This window comes from Malaclemys terrapin, chromosome 2 (assembly GCF_027887155.1).
Source record: "Malaclemys terrapin pileata isolate rMalTer1 chromosome 2, rMalTer1.hap1, whole genome shotgun sequence".
Taxonomy (NCBI): Eukaryota; Metazoa; Chordata; order Testudines; family Emydidae; genus Malaclemys; species Malaclemys terrapin.
In genome coordinates, this window is record NC_071506.1 from 215682662 (window position 1) to 215702307 (window position 19646).

General features: G+C 39.7%; 1 protein-coding gene across 12 annotated transcripts in view; it reads left to right on the forward strand.

Annotated features, from left to right (window-relative positions):
• The window catches only part of SLC4A7 (solute carrier family 4 member 7), a 162616-nt gene that overhangs the window by 88413 nt on the left and 54557 nt on the right, over nt 1-19646 (forward strand). For 10 of the 12 annotated variants that reach the window (XM_054019935.1, XM_054019924.1, XM_054019929.1 and 7 more), the window contains exons 3-6: nt 5738-5881; nt 9887-10025; nt 12418-12578; nt 15252-15440. In XM_054019935.1, coding sequence (XP_053875910.1) covers nt 5738-5881; nt 9887-10025; nt 12418-12578; nt 15252-15440 — 633 coding nt within the window. The remainder of the gene's footprint in view (nt 1-5737; nt 5882-9886; nt 10026-12417; nt 12579-15251; nt 15441-19646) is intronic. The other 2 variants (XM_054019926.1, XM_054019932.1) reach the window with 1 other exon arrangement.

Here is a 19646-nt window from a genome sequence, read left to right on the forward strand (position 1 = left end):
TGTTAGGGGAACATAGAGTTGTACATGAATATTAATCTTGTTTCTTAAATAAATGTACATCATATAAAATACTACATTAGTTCAAAATCAGCCTTGTAATATTATTCTTTCATACTGCTAAGTGCTTTTAATGGTAATATTCCTTTTTGTATATATATCAACTTCAATGTCAAGCCACCTGTTTTTTTTAACCATACCATGCTAACGATTTTAGTATCAGAGTATATGGGCCTAATATGCGACGTGTAAAGCTCTTAGTTACCAAACTAATTGCTAGAGGAAAGCACCTTTTCTATTACAACTTTAAGCTTTTCCCTGCTAGTTGCTTTGGACAACAACACAAATCGATTATTTATTTATTTTTTTTGCAATGACTTTTGTGTTATGTATTAGTAATTGAACTGTGAGATTTATTTTATGCAAACTGATTTTTTTAGCCTAATGAGAAGCAAGTGATAACATTTAGCAAACTTCTAAAATATATTTGAATTGATTTATACTAATAGTGACTGTAAGTACTAAATACCCTTGGAGGATTTCAGCAACTAAGCTTGGATAAAGTCAAGTTAGATTAAAATGAACAATTATCTCTGGAGTTTTGTATACTAAATTTAGTGTCCTGCGCTATACTAATTCTGTTGACTATTGGTTTAAGCTAATTCTGTAACAAGCTTGGATGGGATCAGCAATACTGTGTACAGGTGTATGTATGAGTAGAGGTTTGAAGGTCATATAATAATTCAATTATATCTTTGTACTCCTACCTGAACTGTTGGTTTTAAATTTGTAATTGCCTATAGGTGAATGTATTGATGCATGTAATTTAACTTCAGACTCTTAAATTCTTCTATTTCTCCCCCTTCTTAGCTATTGTAATAAATTACTTTCCAACATCTCTTTCAGGAGATACAAATAAGTGTGTCCCTCCTTATTCAATTGGTTAGAGGAGATAATACTGAGCAACCAGGTTTTTTTTTCTTGTTGGAAACTGAGTTTAATCACATGCATTGAAACTTTACCTTTTCATCTTTAATCATTCTCCATTTATCTTTGGGTAGGGAAGAAGCCGGGAGTAGGATGCTACTTGATATAATCAGCTGTCTACATTTTTAAAACAGTTTTCTCAGTGCTATTTTCTACCTAGAATTGAACTCAGTGAATCACTTTGCTTTACTTTGAGGCTTTAACACACTTTTGGGTTTGAACATACTTGCAACAGGTTTTTAGAAAATAGGTTGCTTATTTTATTTACTAGAAAATCTTTGTAAAGAATAGAAGAGTGCCTTCTGTATATGTAATTGACTTTTTTTTGCTAAGGAGAAGTCACTTCATTCATGAAACGGTCTTTCTAAAGATTTTGGGTTGCTGGTTGCAACAATCAATTTAATTATGATTATGACATGAAGGAGCTCTTTTGTCTGGCTATACCGAAAGGAGGACAGGAGACATTTGACATGGGTTTAATCAGGCCGCAACATTATTATTAGATGTCTGGGACTACCTGACAGATAAAATTGTACAGTGCAGGTAATCCCATGTTTTTTCTGTAATTACATGAGGGGCTTTTACCAGCTCCCTCCCTTTTCCCATCCAGGTTCCTCCAGCAAATCCATTGCCAGGACCTTACCATCCACCCTCCTCATAGGAGGGTTAAGATGGGCTATTGGAATGGAGGGTTGGCTCCCTGTCGTACCAATCATAGGAGTCCCCAACCACCCCCCATATGTTCCTTTAATGAACACCTCTTTTTAAGTCCCTTTCCAAGCCATTTATCCGGTCACTGTATTCCTTCCCTATGGAGTACCTGCCCTGGACAGCCGCTCTATACTTAAATAATGAGTTGCGACATCTAGCCTACTGCTCTTCATGCCATGCGTGAACAGAGCCCTTCCTGAACCCACTGTGAGGAAGGTGAAAAAACACCAACTGCACCCAAGCCAATATGGTGGTAAGGGAAAAATTCCTTCCCAGATCCCCTAAAAAGGGGCGGCTAGTGTAATGCCCACAGCAGGTCTTGACCAAACCTGGTAGTTTACCACATGAAGGGGAGGGAGCGTGGGTCCTGCTTCAGACTGCTCCGTGTAAAAGGGAGGCTTCAGGTCCGGGACTGCCCCTTTTAAACCCTGCATTCCAAGGGGATGAGTCAGCAACTCATCTTTCTCTTCCCTCCATCCCCTTCCAGCCATAGAGTACTGTTGCCTTCATTCGGCCAGCCAGCCAAACACCCCCTTGCTTAAAGGTGCAGGACGGTCATTGGCCATACAACTCAGTCTTGTAAAACCCTCATAACTGCATCCCTTTGGACATTGTGTTTAGCCAACACTGCTGCTTTTTGGTTTCTCCTTTTTGTGTCTATTCCAAAAGAGCCAGGGAGAACTGCTATCAGTGGAACATAAGGACTGCTTGCTCTGTGTGTATCTTCCCAAAGGGTATGGGAGAAGGTGGCCATTGACCAGCCCCATTTCTGTACCAGCCTCCAGAATAGATAGTGCATACTGTTAGTAGCTTGCACACAAAGGCTGCATCTATACTTGGAGCTAGGGTGTCATTTCCATCTTATGTAATCATACTCTTGCAAGCTCTCATTGAGCTAGCACTTTAAAAATAGTAGTGCAGCTGTAGTGGCACAGACAGCGGTGAGTGGTGGGATGGGTTAGCTGTCCAGACTACAGACCTGCCTGGGCCCTGTGAGTAATTACTCGGGGTGGCTAACCTGTGCCGCCACTGCCCATGCTACCATAGCTAGACTATTACTTTTAGCGTGCTAGCTAAATGAAAGCTAGGGTGAATATGTCCATGCGATCTGGGAATTGCACCCCTACTCCAAGTGTAGTGTAGTATAGCCTGAGCATTTCCTCCAGCACCAGAGAGCTCATGGGTAGCCCAGTACTGCTCTCTTCAGAAGGCAATGGCTAAATGACACAGCCTACCCTGTAACTAGGGCTGTTTGAAAATTTTCCATAGAAACTTTTTTTGATGGAAAATTGTTTTTTTTTATCTAAATGAAAATGATAGTAGAAAGTATCTGCTCTCCTCAAATTTTTTTCATATAACCCCCCCCCCCAACCCCCAAATACTTTACATCCAAAAGTTTAAATTTTCTCTGAAGCTCACTTTCCAACCAGCTCTGCCTATAAGTTCTATGGCAACACATTATACTATCATTAAAGTTATCATGCTGCTACAAATATTGGATATCACAGTACTGAAAGAATTTGTTTGGGTGGGAAAAAAATCTTTAAAAAAATGGGACTGGTTGATAGTTAAATATTTTGTTTCTTATTGTGACTGGCAATATTTGGGAGCCAGACATTTAAAAGCCTTTTACTATATGTCTTTAAATATTTTTAAACCTTTTTTTGTTAAATTCTTCCAAGGAAAGTGCAAATGCACACAAACCTCTTCAATGAAATGAACAAGATATTTTAAATTAATACAATCATTATTACTAGCATCAGCACAAATGATTTTTTTTTTGTATATATAAAAAGCCACTAGCTGAGGCAACAAATTTGCTTTCACATGAATGCATTAATATGGCTCATACATAATATCATTATGAAAACTTGTAGTTTACATTTTTAAATAGTATACACTAATCCTATGATTGTGTGCTGGCCAAAGTGTTTAAAAAAAAAAAAAAAAAAAAAGACAACTGAACTAAAAGCATAAAGCAATAATAAATTTTAGTTTATTAGATCTGTCATCTTTTTAACTTTGACACAGGAGAAGGCCAGAGCACAATCATAGGACCAGTATATACTGTTTAAAATTGTAAACTAAAAGTTTTCATTATGACATTACATATGAGCCATGTTGCATCAAGCTGCATTAATGTATCCACATGAAAGCAAATTTGTTTCTTCATCGTTTCCAATAGTTATTTTCTCCATCAGAGCCAGTTGCCACTTCAGTCGTTCTGAATAAACTTCATGTATTTAGAATTTCATTTTCTCCTTATATTGCAGATTCTTGTTTGCATGTTCCAATCCCTGCATTTGTGTGCACAAATGGATATTTGCACGCTTTGATGCCTGTGCTCAGTGATTGTGACTGCAGTTCAGAAGGCTGCAGTGGGTATAGAATCTAGAAGATAAATCCTACTAGATGTAGAAAAATAGTGGAGGATCTTAATAGTGTGCACCCATACAATAATCCGCTAAATAGTCTATATGCTCCAGGATTTAATGGCAGACAAACACCTGTTTCATGGTTTCTAGGCTTCCAGCTTGTCTACACAATGAGTTACTGCATGGCAAGCTAAGATGTGAATCTACAGTGCATCACCTTGCCATGTGGTAACTCACTGTATGGACACTGCTACAGCACAGTGAAAATCTCTATGAATGGCTCTCAGTCCCTAGTTTTTGTAGCTCAAAGGTGGTGTGTTCCTGTAAAATAAGAACATGTTGATTCAGTACTGGAAAAAGAAAAGATTAAAAATGTTTCTTTAGGTTTTTTTTTTTTTTTTTTTTTTTACAATTGGATTTGATATTTATAGCGCTTTTTTGACTCCTACTAATCTGCTGAGCTTACATACTTCAACAACAGAAGAATCACTTCCTGTTTGTTGTAAAGGCAATCTTCTTTTATAGTAAGACCTGAAACATTGTGTGAACACCCATGCATTTAGCTACATTTTACTCTTTTTATTAGATTGTTTCAAAAGGAGTTGAAAAGATGATTACATATGGTTAATATTCCGTTATAAGTTTCATATCAAGTGTGTATTCATAACATTTTGCAGAGTTCCATCTTTCGTCAAAGCTGCCTGTATTGTCTTGATATGTAGGGCTTTGAGTCAGGAAAAAAAGAAAAGATTAAAAAAAATTTCCAATTGTTTGAAAATAACTTGCTATTGGCAATAAATGCTACAGCAGTGCATTTATTTTTTCCCTCCTTTGCTTCCCCATTCCGTTTAAGACAAATATGCTTTGATTTGAGGATACTTTATTTAAATTTCATTAGACACGTTTTTGGAATAAGAAAAAATAGTTTTTGTATTGACTGTTTGATATTACAGGATGTCGTCAAACCTGGCTGCCTAAAGTTAGTCTCTCAAATCCATATTTAGGTAACTAATTTAAATGAGTTCTCTGAAAGTAAGACCACCAATGCTGTACTGTAAATGGGGCTTGGAATTCCAGGGAATTGACACAATCAGAGAAAATTAACTACAAAATCTGAGTGATGGATGGAACCACCTTTTGTACAGTGTACCCTGAGTGAGAAAATAGGTACCTGGTGAAGTGCTCTCAGTATGCCTGTTTAGGAACATTGCCAACAGTCCTTGCACTAGCCCTGTCTCAGGAGTGTTGTGGCCAGGATTCTGGTGTGATGCATCCCACCTGGCAAAATGAGGGCACCATGACGTTCTCTGACTTTTCTGCCCCACCATTGGCATTTTGCACAGTGATCTCAACTGTGTAAAGCACTGCATCCCAACGTTGAGAATCAAGATTGAATTTTCTGACATGAAAGGCTGATATGTTGTGTAACTGGATCTTCTGTATTATGGCAAGAAAGAGGAGAGACTGCTCTATGTGACCCATTCTGGGGAAGATTCTCAGTCACCAATTCTTTGAGCCCTGCAACAGACAGAAGGAAAATGAAGAGTGGTTTTAGTGATGTAAAGATGCTATGTATTTGTATGTTTCTTGGGTTTTTGACATAGTATTGTAAGTCTGGATAGCATTATTCTTCATACATTTGTATTGCTTCCTTTTATACTTGATAGGCCACAGAGCTGTGTACATTGGTGTACATGTCCCATTTGGAAAAGAGGGCCGTCGACGTCATAGGCATCGTGGACATAGGCATCACAGAAGAAGAAAAGAGAAAGAAACTGATAGAGAAGATGGGCGAGAATCTCCATCATACGGTAAGAAAATTCTGCCTTATGGGGCTTTTTCATGTTGTTTAAAGAAAAAACCCCAAACAATAGCTAATCTAGATTATTAAACCTGGCTGTGTTTTCTTTACTATGAAAATATCTGGAATCAATTTAAGGGTGATCACTGTTAATAGCGGGCAGAGGTTTTGTGGCTGTACTCTATTTAAATGACAAGTTATTTGGCTCTGGGCAGGTATCTCTGGGTGAAGATCTATTTCCTCTGGTATACAGGAAGTCAGACTATATGATTATATATATTATGATTTTTTGACATAAAAATCTATAGATTGTTTACATGTCAAGAGTCCTCTTTAGGTTTTGTGAGCTTGTGTTGCTCTTCCTTGTTGCATCAATCAACGCCACCTGTAGTGTGCTGGCAGCCACATTGTGCTGAGGTCCACAGATCTATTCCAGTGAGTATTTCATCCTGTCTGCAGCTTGGGGGCAGAACCAGACCTGACAGTGACCAAAAGCAAGCAAGTGTCCCATCTCCTGAAGTTCCCTCAAGTTTTTTCTGCCCCCAGAGTGGCCAATGGCTCAGTCCAAATTTCTTGCTGCAGAGTTTTTCTGAGGGAAATTCCAAACTTAATTTAAAAATGTTAGACTAACAGTTTGGCCCAATTTCTCTAATCCCCAATTCAGGGCCAAATTTGACTTTGGTGGAGATTGTCCCTTCTGCTCCACCCCTCTTCTGAAGAGTTTGCCACTTCAGGCTTCTAAGAAAGAGCTAGGACGAGGAAACATCAGAGCCAAAAGGAAAGGCCTGTGTCTCCAGTTTTTCCTTGTTTCCCCCAATCATATTGAATGCCCTGTTAGAGAGCTCAGCCAGCTCTGTGGGTAGAACGTTGTAGCCCAATCTGGACAGGAAAGGGAGCCAAGCAAGATTGAATAGGCCAGCTCTGCTGTGCAAGATGCAGCCCAGGCTGGATGGGGTTGCTTGAGCAGGAAGAGGCAGGCAGGACTTGAAAAGAACTGAGTATGGCACAAGCAGTTTCCTCCTCATCTCCATGTGGGGAGTGAAGCCAGAAGGGTAGAGCGCCAGATGGAGGATAATGACTGTGTCCCTAAAATCCGCACCTGCAGCCACTTCTGTGACTGTGGAATTCTCACCTCCTTCTCTTCTGCTTCCTTGTGGGTTGCAGATGGAGGGCACCAAACCAAGATTGGGGGGTGGCGGTGGGGGAATTGTTTGTTTGTTTGTTTGTTTAAAAACACTATGTATTTTTTTTATTTAAATTTGATTTTTTTATTTTATTGTTTTTTTCTTTTTAAAAATAAACCTGTTAAAATTGAAATCTGAATTTAGGCCTTAGCATATTTTGTATTAAATTTATTATAATTTCTTAAAATATTTAAATAATAAATATGTTGAATCCATGACTCTCTCAAAAACTTTGAGTTAAAAGCTGCTTTTCTATGTAAAGAATGAATCAAGGGAAAAACATCTAACTTCAGTGTATTTAATTAAATTCCCATTACCATCCTAATGCAGCTTGACACAAGTCATGAGCAATAAGTTAACTATCTGATAAATAAGCCATATATCTTTCACCATTTTCTAATGTACTAAAATGTAAAATTAATAAAAATATTAAGCTATATAATTGCTTAAATAAATCTATATAGGTATAGTGTATCATCCTAGGTAGCAAAAAGATACACCAAATCTATTATTATGGCTCTATTTAGTTATAAATCAGCAGATTTTAATGGTTATATCAATCAATGAGTGTGATGTTATTAACATTATAAATTTTTTAACGATTACTGTAATATACAAACAGAGTTTTTAAGTTTTCAAATTTTTAAGCTAATTGTAGTGCAATTTTTGATAAGGGGTACGAGAACATATTTTGAGAACTCCAGACAGTCAGTGGGCTGAGCGGGGCCGGGTGTAGTGTATTAAATTGCTCCCCTAGGTGTACTACTTACGGCTGCCAGTCCTGATGCTCTGAGCGGCATGGTAAGGGGACGGGGAACAGGACTGATTGGATAGGTGTGGGAGTCCCGGGGTCTGTTGGGGGTGTGGCTGGGGTTGGGGCAGTCAGGGACAGGGAGCAGGGGCGCTTGGATGTGGGGTGGGGTCCCAGGGGAGCGGATAGGAGTGGGGGGTTCCAGGAGAGGGCGGTCAGGAGAAAAGGAGCAGGGGTGGTTGGATGGGTGGGGAGTTCTGAGGAGGGCAGTCAGGGGGCAGGGGGTCCCGGAGGGCGTGGTCAGGAGACAAGGAGCAGAGGGGGTTGGATGGTTTGGGGGTTCTGAGGAGGGCAGTCAGGAGGCGGGGGGGGTCCCAGGAGGGGGTGGTCAGGGGACAAGGGGGGGTTGGATGGGCCAGAGGTTGAGGGGGGCAGTCAGGGAGCAGGAAGTGGGAGGGGGCTGCTAGGGGGCGGGCTGTTTGAGGAAGCACAGCCTTCCCTACCCAGGTGTAGTGTATTAAATTTCTCCCCGTAGGAATGTGCTACTTACGGCTGCCAGTCTTGGTGCTCTGCAAGTAGCACATTCCTACAGGGAGAAATTTAATACACTACACTGGCGGACAGAACCCCAGACCGGCGGTGGGCTGAGCGGCTCAGCCAGCCGCCAGCCGCCAGTCTGGGGTTCCGTCTGCCGTCTCCTGTCAGCCGGGGTCCCGGCCGCCGGCCCCGCTCAGCCCGCTGCCGGCCTGGGGTTCCATTCACCCAGGCCGGCAGCAGGCTGAGTGGGGGCGGTGGCCGGGACCCCGGCTGGCAGCAGCGTGCCAGTAAAAATCAACTTGCTTGCCGCAGGTTGCCGACCCCTGGTATAGATCATTGTTGCAACCAAGGTCCTATAGCACTAAATCTTGTACAAAGGAGATCAAGTAAGGGGTCTATGGAAAGATGGTAATTTGCTGGTTTTGGTTATGCTGTCTGTATGAGCGTATCATTGTTGTATTTGAAGTTATGAATATTGGCTCTGTACTTGTATCTCAATGTGTTTGATTCTAAGTAGCATTAGTGAAAGGACTATTCTGAATAAGTGCCCAATTCTTTCTCTGTGACATTTTGTTCCTTCCCTAGGAATTTTATCACTGTTGAGCAAATCCTACACTGAAGATCTCTGGACATAACCCTGAGAGAGGATGGGAGAATTTGTGATTGCTTATCTGAAAATTTTCTTTTCATTGAAGAGAGAGGTTCCCAAATTTGGCCCTCCCTGAAAAAGGCAGATCTGTTTAACTTATGGTTAAACTTTTCTTGTTCACCTCACATTGAGTATTATTTCTGCAAGGTGCTGATGCAGGATGAGAGATTTATTTTTTTGTTTTATGGTCCAGAGGGCCAGTTTTGGAAGCATCTCGAAACGAAGGGAGTCTCCAGAAGGTGGGGACTAGTCCCAGCTTTCCAGTCAGCTTTGATTTTGCCCCCTAGAGCTGCAGACTGGTGATGACCTACATTGAGTATCTGTGGACCTATCCCTTCAAAGAAGGGAAAATTTTCATGTAAGCAACCCAGATTCTCCCATGTGCAACCTTACCTCTGTCTGTTGAAATGGACAACCATTATAATAATTCCATGATTTATTGTCTGGGGCTTATTTTCCATTTTAATGTCCATTGTCTAATTGTGTTTTGCTTTGAAGAGAAAAGAGTAGATATGATCTGTTTCGCTTTCAAGTATGAGACTAAGATGTCTTTCCCTTTGAGTTTGTGTTTGACTTTTTTCATGTTATCAATTTTGTTGTTGAGGTTTGTTTCGAGGTGTGAAATTATGGCAAAAAGCTTAAAAATATTTAAGCAAGTATGTTAACTAGAGTATAGAAGTAGCTTTATTTTCCTCCTCCTCCTTTTGTTTTCAGAAACCCATTACAGGAAAACTGTATTTGGCTTTTAAACTATTCCCATCTTCTTCTGATGAGAGATTTTCAACACTCCATGTTTCCAGCTATGAGAGGGAGGATAACGTTTTAATTATTGCAAGGTGTTAACATTTCAATAGCAGTATTACCTTCTAAACTATTTTTTTTCCCCCCAACAAGACACCCCATCCCAACGAGTGCAGTTTATCCTGGGTACTGAGGATGATGACGAAGAACACATTCCTCATGATCTCTTCACTGAAATGGATGAACTGTACTTCAAGGATGGGGAAGAATATGAATGGAAAGAAACTGCCAGGTGAACCAAACATAGATCTGTTTCATGTAATCTTTTCCACTGATCTTGTTTACTTGTCCTCAAAAATCAATTTTAGGTTAGAATTTTCAAGTCAAGGAGGAGGAAATTTACCTCCCAATTAACATTAACACTAATGAAAACTGAAAGTCTGATTCTCTGAGCTCATCATTGAAAATATACCCAGACTGCTGGAGAAAATTTTTTGAAGGTCTTTATTGTTGCTGTGCTGACTTTATTTCCTAAAGTTGATTAAATGTAGCATTGTAAACAGTGAGTACAGATGTTCTAGTTATGTAGTCTTATTTTTGCTGTGACAGAAAGTTAACAAAAATGGAAGGAAGGGAAGTCATTGATACTAATTTATTTTTCCTTCAAGAAACAAAACAACCACAAGCTAGGTAATAACACATACTAAACTACATTAAAAGAATGTGAATTAGGTTGCAAAGTCAAGTACTTGAAAGTTAGCATATGCCAGATTTATGGTTGCCCTGTGCAACCTTAATTGCCCCCTCCTTGTGCATATGCATTGTGATAGTCTTCTGTATCTGATATCTTTAATTACATGATCACATACTATCTTTTCCACAATGCACAGTTTGGACACCCAAGAGGTAGAACTAAGATTGCATGGGCATCTGTAAATCTGGCATTTCCTAACTTTTGAGTGCTTGACTTTGCAGTTTAAGTAACTTTAACAGTTTATGTATCATTTATTAGTATAGTACCATAAATATGCATAGTGATTTATAAACTAAATATTTTCGACATGTTTCTGACTCCAAAAGCCTACAGTCTATGTTTGATGGATACAAATCATATAGTTAAAAGATTAACTGAGTGTGGGAATGCTTAGTCTTGGTTGATCATGCTTGGTATCTGGGCAGAGGGATGTTGGGCCAGATTCACAGAGGTACTTAGGCACCTGGATTTAGGTGCTTCTGCAATCCACAAAACCCCTGCTCTGCTGCTGCTTAGCCCTATAAGTATCTAAACTCACTTGGCACTTAAATTTTCAGGGTGAAATTTCCTAAGGCTACATCTACACTACGGGGGTGGGGGGAATTGATTTCAGATATGCAAATTCAGCTACACGAATAGCGTAGCTGAATTCGACGTATCTAGTCCGACTTACCCTGCTGGGAGGATGGCAGCAAATCGACTGCCGCGGCTACCCCGTCGATGGCGCTTACTCCTACCTGGGCTGGTGGAGTACGCGCGTCGATTCGGGGATCGATTATCGCGTCCTGACGAGACGCGATAAATCGATCCCTGAGAGATCGATTTTCTACTGCTGATCCGGACGGGTAGTGAAGACCAGCCCATAGGCACCTAAGTTTCCACCTCTGGGTATGCATACTGGTGCTTCACTCTAGGTGCCTGGGTGACTGTCTCACACCTAAACCCCAGCATGATCAATAAAGCAGAATACATAAGTATTCATTCCCCCATCTCTCTTTACTGTGGGACCTGATCCAGTAGTGTGCTCTGAGTTTGCCTACCACATTGTGCCCCATTCTGAATTCAGCTGGTGGTAGTACCTCCTTTATAACTGTTAGCCCAGTGGTTAGAGCACTGGGATGTGGAAGACCCTAATCACAGGGCTATGCGGAATTCCGATGTGGGTCTCCCCCAGTCTCTCCTATTGAAGCAGTTTCACTTTTTAGAAAAAGATGAGAGAGAGAGAGAGAGATGAGAATGAGTGACTATTGTGATGATCAGGGCACCCATCTGGTGACTGGAAGACCCAGGGTCCAGTCCACCTGCTCCATGACTACTTATCCAAAATGGAAAAGTTTCAACAGGAGAGATAGAGGGGGGCCCCACATGAGAATACTGCACAGCTCTGTGGTTAATGTACTGAGAGATGGGAGACTCCTGGTCAAATCCTTTCTTCCCTTGGTCTCCCACGTCCCAGGTGAGTGCTCTAACTACTTCCCATTGGCTAGCTTAGGCAGTTTCCTGCCTAGCAGGTTGGCTTTTGTGGATTGCAATCTTAGGCCCCTTTTTCTCCTCAAGCATTGTTTGGGGAAACTAGGCACCAAACTCAGGCTGTGTGAATCCCATTGTTCCAGTGATTTTCTACGCGCCTAGAAGTTAGGCATTGGGGTATTCAGTGTTGTGACAACTACATCCTTTTGTGGCTCTGGGCTGTTTCAAACATAAGGAGTGGCATGAAAAAAAGCAGAGAGAAGTGTGGGAATGGGTCGAGGATGCATTAAGGTAGAAGGATTGAGTACGGAGCACGGGCTGAAAGGCGGGTATAGGCAGAAATGAAAGATGATATATGCAGGTGGATATAGCTTTTGTTTTGCAGCCTATTGAAAGGACAGAAAAAAAGTGTGTTCAGTAGTAATCTGTACATATTCCATAATATATATTTATATTTCAGGTGGCTAAAATTTGAAGAAGATGTTGAAGATGGCGGTGATCGATGGAGCAAACCTTATGTGGCAACTCTGTCTCTACACAGTCTCTTTGAACTGAGAAGCTGTATTCTAAATGGGACAGTCATGTTGGACATGAGAGCAAACACACTAGATGAGATAGCAGGTTGTTTTGAAGTTTTTGAAAGATTTAATTTTTGCTAGTTTACACTAGTGTTTGACTTAAAAACACAAAAGCAGTTTACATTTAGTCTGTATATTCATTACAGTTTTCTTTGTCTTTAAGATTTGATTCTGCAAACTTCACTCATGAGGAGTCCCATTGGGACATACTGTTTATGTCTGCACAGTAACTAGACACCTGTGGCTGGCCCATGCCAGCTGAGTCGGGCACCTGGGGTTTGGACTGTGGGGCTGTTTCATTGCTGTGTAGACTTCCAGGCTGAAGCCCTCTGTCACCTCACAGGGTCCTAGAGCCCAGGTTCCAGCCCAAGCCTGGAAGTCTAAACAACAGTGAAACAGCTCTGCAGGCTGAGCCCCACGAGTCCAAGTCAGCTGGCACGGGCCAGCCATGGGTTTTTCTTTCTGTGTAGACATACCCTAAGTTGTCTTTATTCTAATCTTTGATTGGACAACAAATGCATCTTCTAGTCTCTACAGGTGAAATGTAAATAACTTTGGCTTATAAAGTATTTTGTGTGCATGTGGTGTGTGTACTGTATGTACAACAGAGTGAGGGTTGTTCCTGTTTACAGAGCTGTAATTGCAATGCAGTTCAGATCATTGCTCATTCTTTCATATCCTTCATCTAAGTTTGATGTACCTTTAAAATTGGCCGTGCCACTCTCACTCTATCCCACACGTGCACACAAAACCTAACATTTCCTGTGTTAGGGGCATTCTGGTTGGGCAGATTTAGATGAATAAAACGAAGACCAAGAAATATCAGATCACAAATAGGTTCACAAGAATTGCCATACTGGATCAGACCTGTGGTCCATCTAGTCCAGTTTCTTGTCTCTGACAGTGGTCAGCACCAGATGCTTTGGAGAAAGGTTCAAAAAACCTATTAATCCCTAGTAGTTAGAGATTGGTTTAAACTTTGAATCATGAGGTTTAATCTCTTCCAATTTTTTATCATCATTATCTATTATAATGCTGGCTGGATATTCTTGTTGTTCATATAAATGTCCAATCCCTTTTTGAACCTTGCTATTTTTTTGACCTTAGTGATATCCTGTGGCAATGAGTTCCACAGTTTAGATGTATAAATAAATAAAATTTAAGATGAACTACTTGTCTAATCTAGATTTGCTAAAACAGACTTATTTAATAGGATCTTCAGGGCAATATTATATGGCAGTGGATTTTCCTGTAGGAATAATATATTAGTTAATCTTTGTTTCCTCTGAAAGAGGAACAGATGCATATATAGAATATCCTAAAGACAATTTTTTTAACAACATTACAGGACTCATTTCATCTGAGTATCAAAGCATCACAATATTACTAAAATTTCAGACATTGTGGGCATCTTAAAGATCCCAGGGAACTTTCTTATAAAAGCTACAGTGTTAACCCAAGCGTCTTCTGTAATTATATTTGGCCTACCTCAATTCTTTTTCATTTTCAATTAGATACATATGCTTGACTTTCTGTCTTAACCAGTATAGATTGCTGTGTGTAGTGTTATGTGCTGTAAAGCTGTAATTGTGTTTATCTTCAGAGGAGACTGGATTGTTGTGGTAGATAAAGTGATCCCTGCATAGTTTATTTTGTTTGTAAAGCATTATATCCTCTTTTAATACAACAGGTACTATATAAATGTAAGTTCTTAACCTTACTAGGGATCTCAATATAATTATTAGAAATGGTAAAATGTAACAAAAAGGTCTTTATATAAACAGATTCATACAAATTTCTTCCAGGTAAGTCTTGTGTTACTGAGTTTGTGCAACTTAAGATGTTGGCTGAGAAATCTTTCAAGATTCTTTAAACTAATCAGTAAAAGAAAATGCTGGTTCCTGTTTTACACAGCCATATAGGCAGATTTTCATTCCTCAGTTTATATCTAAGGTATTTTGGAAACATGGCTGATCATACATTTTCATGTGATTAAAAATATCGAAAAACCCACACAAATTTTGCAAATTGACCAGTTTTGCCACACTTTATATGTCATCCTCACTGTTTGTAAGAATGTGAAATGGAAAGCCCAGTAAGGAATCTTGAAGTTTAGGGCAACTTAAAAAAAGAAAGGTTAGACATTTGAAGGATTAGGCTAGTCATAGTAAACTATGTTGGAAGAACACTGAAGTTTCAAAATCAAGCATTCAAACATTAGGAAACTCCAGAATTAATGTTGCTATACAGAGATTTCTATCCAGTTCGTACATCAAGCCCTTGCTTGTGGTAGTTTTTGCTACTGCACTGCTTTCCAGTGAAGAGTGGTATTCATTTGACATGTCGTTGAATACACACGTGCTTTTTGTAATGAAGGTGGTATTAAGTTGAAATAAAGATAAATATTTTGTTAAGTGGTTAACAATCTATTTATTCCTATAGGCCTTGTATTTTAAAATGCTGTGTATTTTGGAAAGAATACTGTTTAGTGACTCAAAGAAACGTTTGTTCAAAGTGCGTAGATTGGAACTGTTGGCCCGCAATATTCTTGGCTATTTCTTTTCAGTGGATCTAGATGCACAGTTTGCCAAAGAAAATAAACTTGAAGATTCTTCATGAATTAGTTTTACTGATTTTTCAGATGTGAGTTAATGTGGTGGTGTTGGGAATGCATATATTTAACTTAGATTTGATTTTAATATTTTTCTCATGATAGATATGGTGTTGGACAACATGATTGCTTCTGGTCAGCTGGATGAGTCCATAAGAGAGCATGTCAGAGAAGCTCTCCTCAAGAGACACCATCACCAGAACGAGAAGAAATTCAGCAGTCGGATCCCCCTGGTTCGGTCCTTTGCAGATATAGGCAAGAAACATTCTGACCCTCACTTGCTTGAACGAAATGGTGAGATAAGTTGTAGCATCTAATTTATTCTAATCTGATACAAATAATATATTAACACGGGAGAGGAGGGAGCAGTCAGAAGATAATAGTGGATACATTTTCTGAGTCCTTGGTATGTAAAAGTTGTGTGGTGGTTCTTTTGTGGTGTTTGGACATTTACCTATATTTTGCATGCGTAAAGTTTTGTTTTGCTCCTTGTAACCACTATGATGTCTTGACTTACTGTTTTCATTTATGCTATAGTATGGTTTAGTTGTCTGTTATGAATAAGGTTATGATTTAGTCATGAGTATTTTTAGTAAGTCATGGACAGGTCACGGCAATCAACAAAAATTCATGGCCTATGACCTGTCCATGACTTATACTATAAATACACTTGACTAAATCTTGGGGGAATCACTGTTGAGGGGCTGCTGCTGGGGCGGGGAACGGGGGGGAAGAAGGGAGGAGGAGCTGTCCCTGGGCCAGCCACACTGGCCACTACAGAAGTCATGAAGGTCACGGAAAGTCACGTAATCCGTGACTTCTGCGACCTCCAGGACAGACATAGAGCCCTAGTTATGAGGTATATAAACAGCATTTTCTCTACCCCAGCAATATTTTCTGTTGGTTATAACACTTTCACAGGATATGCTTCAATTAATTCTATATTTTTGGAAGGTTTAAAGTCATCCTGTTACCTCAGCCAGGCAAAGCTTCATGTGCATCCAGAAGTCTGACTTCCGGATTATAGCTTCTGATTCAGTCTCCTTTATTTATTGTTTTAGAGACTTAATCATGGTCTTAATGATCAGTGAAACTTTTAATTTTTATTTTGTATTAATTGTGTTCATCTTACTTGAGTTTTGCTTTCGTATAGTTGTCCAAAAAGGGAGTTTATTTTTTTTTAATTAAAAATAATAAACTACTTCTGGTTAAGGTTTGTTTAGTATAGTAGAACGTAGGTAAAAAACATCTTCACAAGATGTACCATGTCTCCTGCTGATAACTAATTTCTGACCACTCTGGCATCCTGATGCATTTCTTCCAGGTACTCAGTTTCTAAGTTCAAACATTACCACTCCAGGACAGCCTGTCTTACCTTTTATTCTTCCTTTATGGCCTCTGCCTTCCTCCCAGAGTTCTCCATCTTCTGTTTTGGATTTCCAGTCACATCAGCCTTGACATCTGCTGGTTGACTTGAGAACTTTGGCCTAGTAAGGACTGAAGTATTGGGCCCATCACAGAGCCTGATTAATGTCTCTCCTTAAAATAAAGTACTTGGGTTCTTGACCATTCTGGTGCAAAATGTGATATGTCTGCTGCCTTGGAACATGTACTTACTTGGGTTGTTCTAGTGCTAGTATGTGCTGAGTTTGATCTGTGCCATAGAGATCTTTTAGCTAGTTTCCTAATGTACACTAGGATTAGAAAAACTGGACAGTATCTGATGTCAGCACATACTAAAAACAGTTTTTTGCCAGGATGTTTCAGATGTCTTGGTTTCTAAAAGGAAGAAAATGGTCTTAAACTTTGAACTGATTGTGCAGACTTCAGTTGCAATGAATAACTGATGCTTTGTTCAGTATGTGTGTTGAAACTTGCCAAGTCTAAGTAACACATGCCCAATCTATACATCTGCATCCCTAGAAAATAGTATTCAGAGAATTTAATACCCATGTAAGATATCTTCCTGGTCTTGAAAACAAATTAAGCTGCTTTTCACATTATGGACTACATTGGATTCTTAATTACAACATGCGAAATAGAACATTGGGCTTTAGCTGTCTAATTTGCTACCGAAGCAGCAGTGCACTAGAGACTAATTTCAAATCTTTAATACTGAAAATGAAATTTTAAATAAAATTCAATCTGTAGAATGCACTCTTCAGGTAAATCCTCTAAATTTGAGTTTTTCCTGTATACTTGTGGACACTACCGCTCCATCCCCCAAAAGAATTTTAGGATTGTTCAGTATGTTGGTCCTCCTTATACATTGTATATGCATGTGATAATACTGAATGCATCTGTGTTTTTTTGGTACCTGCCCGATGGTATAATATATATGAGAGAGATGCGTTCACCTCCAGGTCTTTAGCAAAATTCATCATACTCTTGCTTTGTCTGAGATGGAACACCAGTCATTATGCATGAACTCATGTACGATTGGGGAGTTGCAGTCAGTCTTCTCTAGACATGCTCTTCCTTTACCCCCCTTTCCCAGGGGAAATGGTGGGGTGAAGATAGAGAACTGTTTAGAATAGTTTTCCCTGGTAGGGAAGAACAGGCACCCATTAGAAACTTGTCTCTGAGGGAAGGATGGTGACTCTATTCTCCATCTTAGAATAGTGGGGAAACAAGAAGATAAAGAGAGACACATTGTGTGGCAAGGGTGAGAGACTGAGAGAGATTTGGAGAAATCTGAGGTTAACTAGATGAATGAGATTGTAATAAGAGACCGAAGAGGAGTATAATTTGACACTTGTATATTTCACTACAGCACAAGCAGGAGACACTTTGATCTAGAACATAATACTCCTGGGGAAGTTCTGTACACCTGCGCAATGCAGAATTTCTGCAGAATTAATGTTCTGTGCAGAATTTCCTTTTTTCCTCTACTGAAATGGGCTGCAGAGCTGCTGGTTGCCACTGGTGGCTGCTGGACCCAGCAGAGCCCAGCTCCCTAGCTCGCAAATAGAAGACACTGCAAGGGGGAGGTAGCTGAAGGTTTCCTGGCAGCTGCATTTCATGGCACACCCTGAAGGAAGGAGGCGTCCTGCAGGAAACTCCATACAAACTTGGGACCCAGCATCAGGCTGTTTCTCCTGCTGGATTCCTGGGCTCTGGGAGGGTAGGGGATGCGAGTGTTTGGAATGGGGGAGGGAGCATGGCTGGACTCTTGGGGGGGAGGGTCGAGTGTCTGAGCTGGGTAGTGACCCATGGCTGGGCTCTGGGTGGAGTGGGGGAAGGGGTGTGGGTATCTGGGCTGAGAGGGGGCACCCTGCAGCTGAGCTCGGAGGGAGGGAGGAGGGAGAGAAAGGTGGCAGAGAAACAGGAACTGGGTTGTCGTAGGGGTTTCTTTAATTCTCTGCTCCTGGGCAAATCTTTTGTGTCTATATTGTTACAGATACAGTTTCTGACAGGTATTTTGAAATAAATTACCACAATAATTGAAACTGGCATGATTATATAGTGTTATTTTGACAAATCAAATATGCAGAATTTTGCAGAATTTTCAATTTTTTGGCATAGAATTCCTCAAGGAGTAACATAAAATAGGCTGCTGCAGTCTGTATTCAGTAGCAGCTGCCCTTAATTTTTTTTTAAAAATTGAGTATTTCAGATATTATATTGTTATATTATGATGTGATATGACTTGACATGGTGTCATATCATGCACCACCACTGTTACAAAACTGTAATGAAATAATGCAAAAATTATAAAAGTAAAAATATTTTTGAAACATTTTTTTGTTTTTAAATTAAGATTTTGAATTTTTTTCCCCCAAATAAAACTTTGTGGAACTTCTATTTCATGGAAAATTCTGAAAATGTGTTTTCATTCTGATATGTAATGAAAATGAATTGTAAAATGTCAATGTTAAGTTTTGGCCAGCTCTAAATATGATAGCATCTTATGCTATGAACAAATAACTGACAGGAGTGGTGTCAGTTGGACTACACCCTTTAGTGCTGCTAGATTGAAGTTTGGTCCCTGACCAAATGTTAGTGAGTGCCAATGATTTCAGATATTCTCCTTCAGGTTAGATTTAGCAGGTTATTTTTAGCTTGGAAACCTGACGCCTGCCTTTGTCCTCAACAATAAGTTTTACTGAAATATCAAATATTAACTATTTCCTTCCTTCCCTTTACAAGCTTTTATGTAGTGGTTTACAAAGAGTTTTATTATCCACATTTCACAGATGAGGAGACTGAGCCATAGAGAAGTAAGATGATTTGCACAATCTCTCACAGCGGGTCAAGTAATTATATTTAATTTGTGGTACAAATGCTTCAAAATCTCCTGACCTGACATTGTCACAGTAGCATTATGTCTTAGCTTAGTAAAAAGCTTCCAGTACAAATGATATGTAGTAATATCCGAACTTGATTTTTTTCCTTTTTAACATTTAGTGGAAAAAATTATTTTAGATGTCAATATTTTATGATCATATGCTAAATTCTTACTGGACCTTTTTTAAGTAGTTACTGACCACATCCTTTTCT